We start from the raw sequence: 12,166 nt of genomic DNA on the forward strand, positions 1-12,166 counted from the left end.
TTTTGAAAAAAGCATTGGACTTAGCATTAGATCCGAGCTCCTGGCTGCAGTGCATGACTGATTGTGTGGCCTTGTCTAAGCTCTGTAACCTCTCTGACCTGTGTTTCCCTGTCTTGTAGTATGAGCTGACTTGTGGGCATTTGAGAAGATTAAATGTGAGTAAGTAGCAAGGTACTTGACACATAAAGGCAATCAGAAAACGGCAGTTATTGTGCTTGTAATTTAAAAAGTTGAAAGCTGTTATAAACTTTCAAGATATGTTGTTTTATGTTTACATTTAGTCAGTTAATTCTGGTTTATAATTGATTAGGCCAAGAAGAGAGGTCTCTTAATCAGCATTCCATTAGAGATTTATTTATTTATATTTGCTTATTTTTTTGTCATTTAAGAGTTAAAGGAATAGAGAGAATTGTGCCATTTAAATGAAATCTTTTTAACATTAGTTACGTGTTAAGATGTCTGTTTATCCTTCATGATTTTTTTGTTTTATTGCTAAAAAACATGGACTCACTTAATTGTCAAGCTAGTAAAAGGCCTTTATAAAATTTTTCTCTAAAAGCACAAAAACATAGTATTTGCTTTTATTTAAGTGCAGTCTTTGTAACTGACTTTACATTTTGTTAGATGGTACTGAATCAACCACAGTTACTGCTTTAGTTAATAGCACTGAAAAATCACTTGATTTGTGAATCTATTTCTAGTGTTTTGTATGCTGAACTCTCCACCTCCCCAGTCTCCTAAAGTAAAATGACTGGTTGTCCTTTGGTGGTGTTTAGTCTGTGTGATGTTTGCCTTTAATTCATTTCCACTTTTTTTTATAGAGTCTTTTTTCATTTATTTAAAAATTTTCGGCCAGGTGTGGTAGCTCACACCTGTAATGTCAACACTTCAGGAGGCCGAGGCAGTTGGATTGCTTGAGCCTAGGTGTTCGAGACCAGGCTGGGCAATGTGGCAAAACCTCGTCTCTACAAAACATGCAAAAATCAGCTGGGCATGGTGACGCACACCTGTATTCTCAGCTACTTGGGAGGCTGAGGTCCGCGGATTACCTGAGCACAGGGAGGTTGAGGCTACAGTGAACCGTGATTATACCAATGCACTCCAGCCTGAGTGACAGAGGGAGACCCTGTCTCAAAAAAAAAAAAAAAAAAAAAATTCTGCTGAAAGAGGCTTTTTTTTTTTTTTGGTGGGGTGGGGAGACATACATTGAGGGTGTTTGTTGTAAGCAGCAGGTTATTTTGGTACACTGTACATTTTATTAAGAGATTTTTCCTCCTGGGTTTGTTGAATGATGACGGATGTCTCAGTTTGGTTTCAGTAACTGAATCCTTCAGAGACCCATGCAAAGAAACCTTTTGTCCAAGAAGAACTTTGACCTGCCTCAGTCCTGGGTTGCTGGCTATGACCAGATTAGGTAAGTGATTAAAAATAGCAGAACTCTTTTATAGACATAATCCTTTGAAAATTCTCAAATTTGTTTATTCCGAACTCCTGTAAGCTTACAATTATCCGAAGGTCACTTACTTTTCACCTAATAGAAATTATAAGAAGATAGGGGTTAGAGAAGAGTTTTTCAGATAGTATCTGAGACGATCACCTCAACATGGAAATGAGGAAACTGAGGCTGGGGTTGGGAGAGGTAATTCCCATACCAGTAACAAGGTGGCAGAACAGAGAGAGGGTGAGAGCCTGGCTCTGTGGCCACACTGCCTGGGGCTCTGGGGACTTGACTAAGTTGTGTGGACTCTCGGAGCCTCGTTTCTCATCTGTCAAGAGGGAGAAGTTAGTAATCATAGCTCCTGCAGAGTAGTTATGAGGATTGAATGAGTCAGTATACCTTAGAGCATTCAGACAGCACCCAGCCTAGCATAAGTTCTCAAATGTTTTTTTCTTTTCTTTTCTTTTCTTTTTGAGACGGAGTTTCACTCTTGTTGCCCAGGCTGGAGTGCAATGGCATGATCTCCGCTCACCGCAACCTCCACCTCCAGGTTTCAAGTGATTCTCCTGCCTCAACCTCCCAAGTAGCTGGGATTACAGGCATGCGCCACCACACCTGGCTAAGTTTATATTTTTAGTAGAGACGGGGTTTCTCCATGTTGGTCAGGCTGGTCTCGAACTCCCGACCTCAGGTGATCTGCCCGCCTCGGCCTCCGAAAGTGCTGGGATTACAGGCGTGAGCCACCGCGCCCAGCCGTTATTTTCTAATAATTATAGTAAACACCCCCCTGCATTTCTGCATTGCCTTGGGGCTTACAGAGTATTTTCTCACTCATCTCATTTGATGCTCACAGAATCAACACAGGGAGGCATGTCTGATACTATTAAGTGCTTGCCAGGGTCTCCCAGCTCTCACGTAGCCTGATCAGAGCCTAGTCTTGCAACTCCTAAGTCTAGCTGAGAACCAAGGCATGTTCCCATGTGTGCCTGGCCAGGCACATAAAGATACAAAATCGATGCTTTAAAACTTGTGTACAGTGTGTTCTTTAGAAAGTCCCTGAAGCTGTTGCCAAGAACCTGTTTGTGTTAGGGAAATGCCTAATCCACACTGTTTGGGGAGTCTTAAGTGAAGATGTAAGGGGTGGCACTGGTTTTAAAAACAAAAACAGAATCATGGTTTCTGCCTCTGAGAACCTGCTCCCACCCCTGTACAATGGCTGCTTCCAAAGAGGTCCTGCTGCTGTGTGCTGTGTTCCCAGGAGTGGCCACGAAGATTCCACTTGTGCTGTGAGCATGTACAGTCATACCTCCTGCATGCACGGGAGACACACACTGTTCCTCTGCCCCAGAAACTGCCAGGCCGATGTTGGAGCCACTGCCCTCCAAACAAGACTGGTTTCAGGCTTGCAGTTCCCATTTCCCACAGCACTTTGTGATAATAGTTCATTTGACTTACTCTTTGTTGTTTTCTCCTGTTTTGATCAGGAGCCTTGGATAGGCCTGAAGATTATTGCGTTGGTATTGTATTAGATTAAAAAATTGGGTCTCGTAAACTGGTACTTCCTGATTGGAAGGCGGCTGTTTAAATTTATTCATGCGCTTTGACCTAGGAATTTCCACTTTACAGAATTTATCCCAGGAATACTCATACATGTTTGCAAAGGTAGGGATTCATCATAGCATTGTTTATTATAACTCCGTAATAGAATATTAGTTGAGTTATGGTACATTCATAGAGTGGGATGTTATATATGGCTTAAAATGAATTTTGTAAGTGTGAATATGGAAAGGTATCCAAAAATATATAACAAAGAACAGTATGGTAAGAATGAACCAATGTTTGTTTATAGCATATGTAGTGTGGGAACTCCAAGGGAGAAATGAATGATTTAATCTGGAAAAATGTGTTGTAATAGTTGGGAGCACGAGTGTACCTTGTGGAGGGAATGTAAGCTTGCTATGGAGGACTTTCTACTTTCTAACTTTTACGTCTGTGTAAATCTGTATAAATGTTTAGTTAGATGTATTGCTTTTGCAATCAGAAAAACTACAAACTGAACAACAAAAACTTACCCTTGTTAGTGACTCATCCAGTGCCCTTAGTGACCAACTCTGACCCCAATTCTCTTCTAGGAGGGCAGTTTCTCCATCTTTATGCTGCTGAGAGGCTTCAGGAGAGGACTGCAGCTTCCTTCTCACCCTGGGGGAGACTCTGAATCCTGGCCATAGCCAGCAGCACCAAGGAGCCCACTCAGTCTTCTGCCATCTGGGTCCCTGTCCAAATTAAACCCTGGCTCCTCTTCTCCCTTCACTGGTCCAGCACACACACACACACACACACACACACACACACACACACACACTCACACTCACACACACACACACATACATGTGCGTGTGCTCTCATTCACACACAGGCACATGACCCATTCTCACAACCCATTCACAAGCATACATGCCCATTCTCTCTCTCACACACACACACACACACACACACACAAACACACAAACACACACACACTGGCATTTAGGTCTTTGCTCTCAAACCTTCTCTGCAAACATGCTGTGTTGTCCAGTTCTCCAGCTGTCAGCAGGTTATTAAGAAGGCCTGATAGTGAAGAAGGAGACAGAAAAACTACAGAAACATAAGCTCAGACCCCAGAAAACACCACAGTTCAAACTCTGTTTAGTGTTGGTGCACATAGTTCACTGCAGGCAGCAGCCACTGCATTGCATCAATACCGTCCATGGGGTTTAGGACAATGACTTTGGGTGGCCATCAAGAAGAAGCAAAATACTGCTTAAAATGCTGCAGGCAGCAGCCACTGCATTGCATCAATACCGTCCATGGGGTTTAGGACAATGACTTTGGGTGGCCATCAAGAAGAAGCAAAATACTGCTTAAAATGCTGTGTTTAGGAAGGCAGGATTGTGTGTAATACGTTTTTAGAATGTTATTAAAATTGCTTTGACAGTGTGATACATTAAATTGTCAGTTATCTGGAAATTCTCTGATGCTGAACCAGTGATGACTTTAAAGCCAATATCTATATTCCTGAGACCCTTTGTCCAAAACATAAAACATTAACTTGAGGCCAGAAGTCTTTCAGAAACCCTTCCCCACTGGTGCAGTATTCTGAATTAGCAAATCTGCATAGGCAAACACTGACAGAAAGGACCTCTTGGTTTTGTTCTGAGGAAGGAGTGAAATTTCCACAGCCTGCATATCACAATAGGCCTTGTGGTTCATTCATTGTTATTAGATTGAATTACAATGAGAAGAAGCCTTTGTGCCTCTGGGCTCCCTGTCTTGGTCCACAGGGTTGGAACCACAGTACCAGAAACAATTTCTAAGACACATTAGTACACTTTTTAAAAGTATATTTGTGTCTTATACAGAGGAGAACTGAAATCCTTTTAATATTTGGGGGCTTTAAAGTAGTAATTAAATGCCACAGACCCTGTCACGAATTTATTAATGATCTTTGAAAAATCTACCATGTCAGCTGCAGCACCAGCTGCCCCTGGGGTGCTTGGACAGAGTGAGTTTTGTCAGTCGAGCGTTGTTGGTAGCTGGATGGATTGAGGCAGGAGAATGTTGGAGTGAAGAACTGGGCAGGTGTTAGAGATAATGCCACCTGGCTGGGCATAGCGCCCATGGAATCCATCCCCTGAGTAGCTTTACAGTCTGTCCTGCCTGAGTCCATCCCACTCCTGTGGAAGCACCCAGATGTCACGGTTTTTTAAAACTTCCTAGGTGAGTCTAATATGCAGCCAGGTTGAGTGGTGGCTGTGCCACCTCCCGGCTTGTGACCTTGGGCACTTAAGTTACACATCGCCTCTAACCCTCTGTTTTGTCGAAGCCTTGTGGTAAGAATTAACTGAAAGAATGCATGTGACACATAAGTGCTCCATAAATATGAATGAATATGTGTGTATTTCAATGTGATAATATTTATTAAGATACACACATACATATGTTACATATATAGAAGGAAAATTTGCTGTGACCCACAGGGTCATATGTGTAAATAAATAACGTAGGTCACAAGGAAGTTGAAACCAGCTTCAGAGATTTTCCAAAACATAAAGTACAACGTCTGTGGGAGCCTATCAGAGTTCTTGGTAAAGCAGAGTGAAGTTAAACCTTCCCTGCAGGAAAGAGCAGCAAAACAAGTGCTGACAGTTGCCAGCAGTTGAGAGGATCCTAGCCCCTCAAGTTCTGTTCTGGATCTAGCCCCACCTGGGCCTGGCGGTGGCTCTTGGTGGGTGCCACTTAGTCAGGACATCCAACTCCTCCCCTTCCTTCTGTTAAGTACCAGCTACTACCTAGTGGTGAAGATGAAGGAAAGTAAATTGGACCGACTATCTTTATAGACTCATTGTTTCCTATACATATGTATGTACATTGTCAGATTTATGCTGTCCTTTCATTCATTTAATGGATATTCATTATGTATTTACTGCATAGCAGGCATTGAGTTAAAATGTGGAACAAAGCAGATGCTGTCACTGCTCTTGTGTTCTTTACAGTCTAATGGGAGAGATGGGCATTCACAACCCAGATCAAGCCACCCCGATGAGTGGCAGGTACGTTCCTTGATTGCCTAAAACAGAGAGAACCTGATCCCGACTGGGGCTTCAGGAAGATTTTGCTGAAGACACTGTGATTGAGCTGAGACCTGAAGGGTGGTTGGGTGTATAGTGGTGGTAGGGGGTGTTCTGAGTAGAAGGAAGGCGTGTGTGTTGTTGCCATCCAGGAACTGCAGGAAAGCCAGTCTGGCTGGAATGAGAGAGCGTGCACATGTGTGTGTGCGTGATGAGGGTGAGCCCTGAGAGGTAGACAGGAGCAGATTAAACATGGCTGTGTAGGCTATATTAATAATTTTGGTATTTTTACTTAGAGGAGTGAGAAGCCATTGAAGGGGTTTAAGCAAGGGGTAAGGGTGAAGGCAGAGAGAGAGAGAGAATGGGGTAGACAGACAGAGCTGGCAGGCTCCTCCAGAGAGTGGATCAGAATGACTGAGACTGGATATGTGGGGAGGAGTTGTGGTCTAGGTGGAAGATGGTGGAAGTGAAGAGAAGTGATGTGTTTGAGAGAGATTTAGGTGGTGGCATTGACAGGACATGGTTTAGAGATGTGTTGGGTGCTGCGTTCTGGTTTGTGCAATGGGATGATGGTTGCATGCATTGCAGGAACAGTGGAGTAAGACCAAGTTGGGAAAGTACCCTGAACCCACTCTAGGGCAGCAAGCCTTTGGGCCCCTTACTTAGGGCAAGGCACAAGTATTCTTTTTTAACCTAAACAATTTGAGGAACAAGCACATTATATTTAGTTGTAATAATTTTTCCTGTTATATTTGTTTTGGTTGGGGGTTTTAAAAATTCATTTTGCTCAAAAATAATGTGTTTCTAGTCACCTTCTACCAGAATCTTACCAGGTCCTAGCAGTCTAACCAGGCTGGGTAGTGAAGTGTATTCTTTGACTTTGTGATTTTCTTCATATTCTTGTATTTCAATCAAAGCAACATATTGAAACAGATTGAATGCTGAAGCAGATGGGGGAACCTAGTTGTTTTCTCTTAAGCCAGACATTAGGTTTTCAAAAATGTAAAACAGCATCATCTCATCAGTTTTTGTTTTGAGAAAGTTATTTTTGTAGAAATAGGTTTTATTATAACATAAATGAACTTACTATTGTTATCTTAAAATGAATAAAGAAATATCATTGAAATTTCTCAGTTTTAATTTCCAATTTCATAAATACCAAAAGATAGAACCCATATAAACCATAGCTTTTTGGGGTCGTCAATAATTTTGAGTTATAAAGGAGTCCTGAGACAAAAGAGTTTGAAAATATTTGACGTGTGTCATCCTAGGGTTTGTGATAATAGGCAAATTATTTAAACTCTTAACCTCAGTTTACGTATCTGTAAAACAGGGAGAAAATGGGGTTGCTGTGAAAATGGAGTATGCAGGTAATGTACTGTAACATCCCTAGTTCAGTTGCTGGTATGTAGTAACTGATAAATTGGTAGCTGCATTTGTGGTTGCTGTTATTGGGTCATTTCATCTACATTGCAAACTATTCTAGGTATGTGGCCATGTATTATGAAAGAAATTTCTGTTGTTTGCTACAACAGGTGCTTAATAAAAGCCTTTTAAACAAGTGAATTGCAAAATTTCTAGGGAGTATGATTTTCTGAAATAATCCTTGATTATTCAGCAGCTAACCTTGAATATTTGACTTACAGTTCAATAGTGACTGGCTCTGTTAGTAGCAGATTTAGCATGAAATGAAAGAACAGCTTTGGAACATAGAAGACTTTGCATGTCCCATTTGTTCTGTTCCTAAGTCCCTCCTTATCTCAGTTTCATCATTACAAAAAAAAAGTGATGAGATGTTGAAATCCTGCCATAGAGTTTCACATTCGTCCATAGTGAATTTCATGGTAATTTTTTTTAAAGACACAGGTGAAGGGAAGAGTGGGAAAGGAAAGAGGGAGAATGTGATCATCGTGTGACTGAAAATCAGGTTATCAAATGGATAAATTAGGAGGTACCATTTGAATTTCACAGGCATCTTTCACTTTAGAAATAGATTAACCACATAATAACAACGGTAGTATAGAGTATTAACTACTTAACAAAAGAGGATTGAGGGTGGAAGTTTAACTGTTATTTCAATGTCCATTGGAATTGAGGATAATGGTTATTTGAAATTTAACAGAATTTAATAAGAAAAAGATTTCTTTGCTCATATGTGTATCACTAGCATAACTATGTAGGTGGGCATAATTTTATGTAGTAGGGATATTTCAAAAAATGTTACATATATAGAATTTTTAAAAAAATTTAATACGGCTTGGCGTGGTGGCTCATGCCTGTAATCCCAGCACTTTGGGAGGCCGATCACGATCTGCGGGTGGATCACGAGGTCAAGAGATCGAGACCATCCTGGCCAACATGGTGAAACCCCATCTCTACTAAAAATACAAAAATTAGCTGGGCCTGGTGGTGTGCTGCTGTAGTCCCAGCTACTCAGGAGGCTGAGGTAGGAGAATCGCTTGAACCTGAGAGACGGAGGTTGCAGTGAGCCGGAATTGTGCCACTGCACTCCAGGCTGGCGACAGAATGAGACTCCATCTCAAAAAAAAAAAAAAATTAATACTTACATTAATCTTTGGTCATAAACCTTTCTGGTGAATATGTTTATAAACTAAGCCTGCTAATTGCAGAGAAGCATAATTTAAATTACTCCATTACTGTTCTTTAAATGTTTTCCACCCATGCTTGATCTTGGAAGTGAAATTGCTCACACTTGGAAGCATCCTTCACTCCTCCCCTCCTCCTCTCCTCCTCTCCTCCTCTCCTCCCATCTTCCCCTCCTCCCCCCTCCCATCTTCCCCCCTCCCCCTTCCCCCTCCCATCTTCCCCCTCCCCTCCCCTCCCCTCCTCTCTCTCTCTCTCTCTCTCTCTCTCTCTCACTCACTCATCCCCCTCCTCACACCACTCTGTGTGTGGTGGTGGGGGAGAGAGAGAGAAACATTTCTTGAGGTTGTAGCACAGTCTGTCATTGCTCTAACCTTTGAATTCTGTCTGATCTGTCCGGCAAATGCTTTGGAAACGAATGCTGTATTTTTAACTTCGTTTTCATTGACTGAACTGTCATTCTTTAGAGTTTTGATACGTGTTCTTCCTGCAGAATCCAGTAAAGCCATGCTCGTTTTGTTGGGGAAAAAGAAGCACCCTAAGCATCGGGTCCCAGGCTCAGGCTTGGAGCCTCATAGGCTACGTTAGACCTCGGTTCCACCACTCACAGGGTGTGGCCTTCTTAGGTTGGTTACTTGGCCTCCTAGTTTTTTGTTTTTTTTTTTCTCCTAGCCTCTAAACCACCAGAGATTAGCCTCCTATTGTGATCCTCTGTTTTTACATCTGTAAAATAAAGACATCATGGATTTGTTGGTATGGAAGTTTATAAGGTATTCAGTTCTGTGTCTGAGAAAAATTATGGTTCATTTTCTCTTGTCAAGGAGTAGCACCAGCAAAGATAAGGAAGTCATATTATGGAGCGAATGTCAGTGCGAGAATCATCTTGCATATCAGTAACTTAAATAGTTGATCCATGTGGCGTATTTTTATTAGTATAAGCTAACCCAGATTGTTTAAGTGTAGGGGAAGGATCATTAGATTTGAATTGTAAGTGCTGTGTTGGAATCTTGGCTCCGTGACTTGCTGTTCTGCTTTGGGAAGGTGTTTTAATTTCTCTCCACTTCAGTGTCTTGATTTGTAAAATGAGAATAATGATAGCTACCTCTTAATGTGGTTAAGATGACTGTTGAGATGATTAAATGAGATTATACCAAAGAACCTAAGAGTGCTGATACTCAGTAAGCACTAATAAATGGGGATTCTCTAGATTTTGTAAGTAAATGACCAATATTTCTGTCAAACTGCTTACCTTTGACTGAAACTTTGAACTTTAGTGAGACCTTCATATAATTTTCATGACACTTGACTTAATAACTGAACATACTATGCTATGCTTTGGGTATAAGAGTATGATACTTTTGTGTATTTTGTAATATTTAAGTACTTCTTTCTAATAAGCTGTTTGGTAGAGCATATATATCCGTCCACCAGCCATCTTATTGAGAGAGGCAATCTGTTCCTTCCACTGAAAGCTTAGGATCACAAGATGAAATTTCCTTAATATGAAAACAAAAACAAGTTCACATTTTGGGTTTCATAAATTTAATTATGGTTAACTTTGGAAATTAAAATGTTTTCTGAAAAGTAACTTTTCTGTTCTCCCTAGGAAAAATCCATTATTAGAATGTGAGAGACAAAACAAATCTTTTAATTATACAGCCTAATAATGGGCAAGCACTCCAATAAATTTTATCTCCTTCATCTTCGTGAGTAGTTTCTTCACCATGTGTAATTTTAAAGCAGGAAGGTAGCCTTAAGAGAACATCGAGTTAACCCTCTAGCTTCACAGCTGAGGAGTCTGCTGCTCAGAGGAGTTGCAGCTGGTCAGCGGCAGAGCCCAGTCTAGATGCTTCTGCGGTCTTGCTTGAGTGCTGTCCTGGGGGCAAAGGTGCCCCAGGGCTCAGTGTGTTCCTTTGCTGTCTTTTTTGCCAGCATCTTATTTGATCCTTAATGTGTCTGGAATGTGGTTAAGAATACTAAAAAATATTTTGAACTAGACTAACGTGCCATTAGCATTACCACCTTGGTTTTACCAGCTGAGTGAGCATTCAGATTCTTGATGTGCATATGAGGTTAACATCTCTTTAAGATACTACCTGTAGGCTGGGCACGGTGGCTCATACCTGTAATCCCAGCACTTTGGGAGGCTGAGGTGGGAAGATCCCTTGAACCCAGGAGTTAAAGACCAGCCTGGGCAACATAGTGAGATCCCTGTCTCTACAAAAAATAATAAAAAAGATACTACCTGTAAACTAAGGTGGGGTTTTTCATTGATTATCTCCCTCCTCCTATTGTAAAACCTTTTGAATGAAATAAAATACATTTTTCCTTTGTACTCTCTTCTCAGCTTTTAAATTTGCTTTTTTCAACTCCTAGAACGTTTTTCAGCCTTATTTTTATTTATCTAATAAAACCTCTATTTTGGGGTTTCTTTTCATACCTTCAGTACCATAAGAAGATTTCAGGGTAGTTATTTGACAGGTTCTTGTCAAATAGTATAACACAACAGTCATCAAAGAAAAGGTGTGGAAAATAATGTTCAGTGTTCCAAAGTAGAAAAATTAGATATGTTAGTTATTGTAAATAAAAAGATAAAAACATGGATTTTCTAGTGTATGATACATGTATTAGTCTTGGTTCTACCATCTTAAGAAATAGTGGTTTTTTGAGATGAAGTTTCACTCTTGTCACCCAGGCTGGAGTACAGTGGTGCGATCTCGGCTCACTGCATTCTCCGCCTCCTGGGTTCAAGCAATTCTCCTGCCTCAGCCTCCCCAGTAGCTGGGACCACAGGCACATGCCACCACGCCTAATTTTTTGTATTTTTAGTAGAGATGGAGTTTCACCATGTTGGCCAGGCTGGTCTCGAACTCCTGACCTCAGGTGATCCTTCTGCCTTGGCCTCCTCAAAGTGCTAGGATTACAGGCGTGAGCCACTGCACCTGGCTAAGAAATAGTTGTTTCTGAAAGTGATGCATGTTACCACAGGAATTTGACTAGTATTGGCAGTATTTCCTTGTATGTGAACTTAAGTGCTACAGATCTCATCAGTCATATTTACACACTTGTGAGTGACAGGAAGGGGAGCAAGAGCCTGCCTGTGAATTGTCTTTGCTGGAAAATAATCTTCTATTAATTTATTCTCTTTAGGGTATTAAAAACCAGTGACATGTAGCATGAAGGCGGGTGAGGCCCATATTGCTAATGTGATGCTGATGTGGACGTTCATTGTGGCTTTGGTTTTTACCCACAAAGGCTGTAAGTCTGGAAAAGACTGGCCCATTGCCATGAGTAATTATGTTGTCTCCCTCTGTCTGAAATGGGGATTTGGGTGTGATGGGTTCAGGGAAAAGTGATGGCTGTGTAATCTCTCCACTCACAAATGCGTTATGACCCTGATGGAGTGCCCAGCTGAGCGCACTATGGAGTGGCACATCCTCAGGGACAGAGCCTGGCTATGGACAGGAGAGTTTTGTCCTGCTCTTACTTTTGGGACTAATACTACACATATATGATT

General features: G+C 41.3%; 1 protein-coding gene across 11 annotated transcripts in view; it reads left to right on the forward strand.

The window, feature by feature from the left end:
- Window positions 1–12,166, forward strand: part of CCNY (cyclin Y) — a 330,334-nt gene that overhangs the window by 175,403 nt on the left and 142,765 nt on the right. For 6 of the 11 annotated variants that reach the window (XM_055092655.1, XM_055092654.1, XM_055092650.1 and 3 more), the window contains one exon: window positions 1,308–1,414. The exons of 4 other annotated variants lie outside the window; for them this stretch is intronic. In XM_055092655.1, coding sequence (XP_054948630.1) covers window positions 1,402–1,414 — 13 coding nt within the window. In that variant the 5' untranslated portion in view covers window positions 1,308–1,401. The remainder of the gene's footprint in view (window positions 1–1,307; window positions 1,415–12,166) is intronic. One more of the 11 variants, XM_055092651.1, reaches the window with a different exon arrangement.

The sequence above is a fragment of the Pan paniscus genome, chromosome 8 (assembly GCF_029289425.2).
Source record: "Pan paniscus chromosome 8, NHGRI_mPanPan1-v2.0_pri, whole genome shotgun sequence".
Classification (NCBI taxonomy): Eukaryota; Metazoa; Chordata; class Mammalia; order Primates; family Hominidae; genus Pan; species Pan paniscus.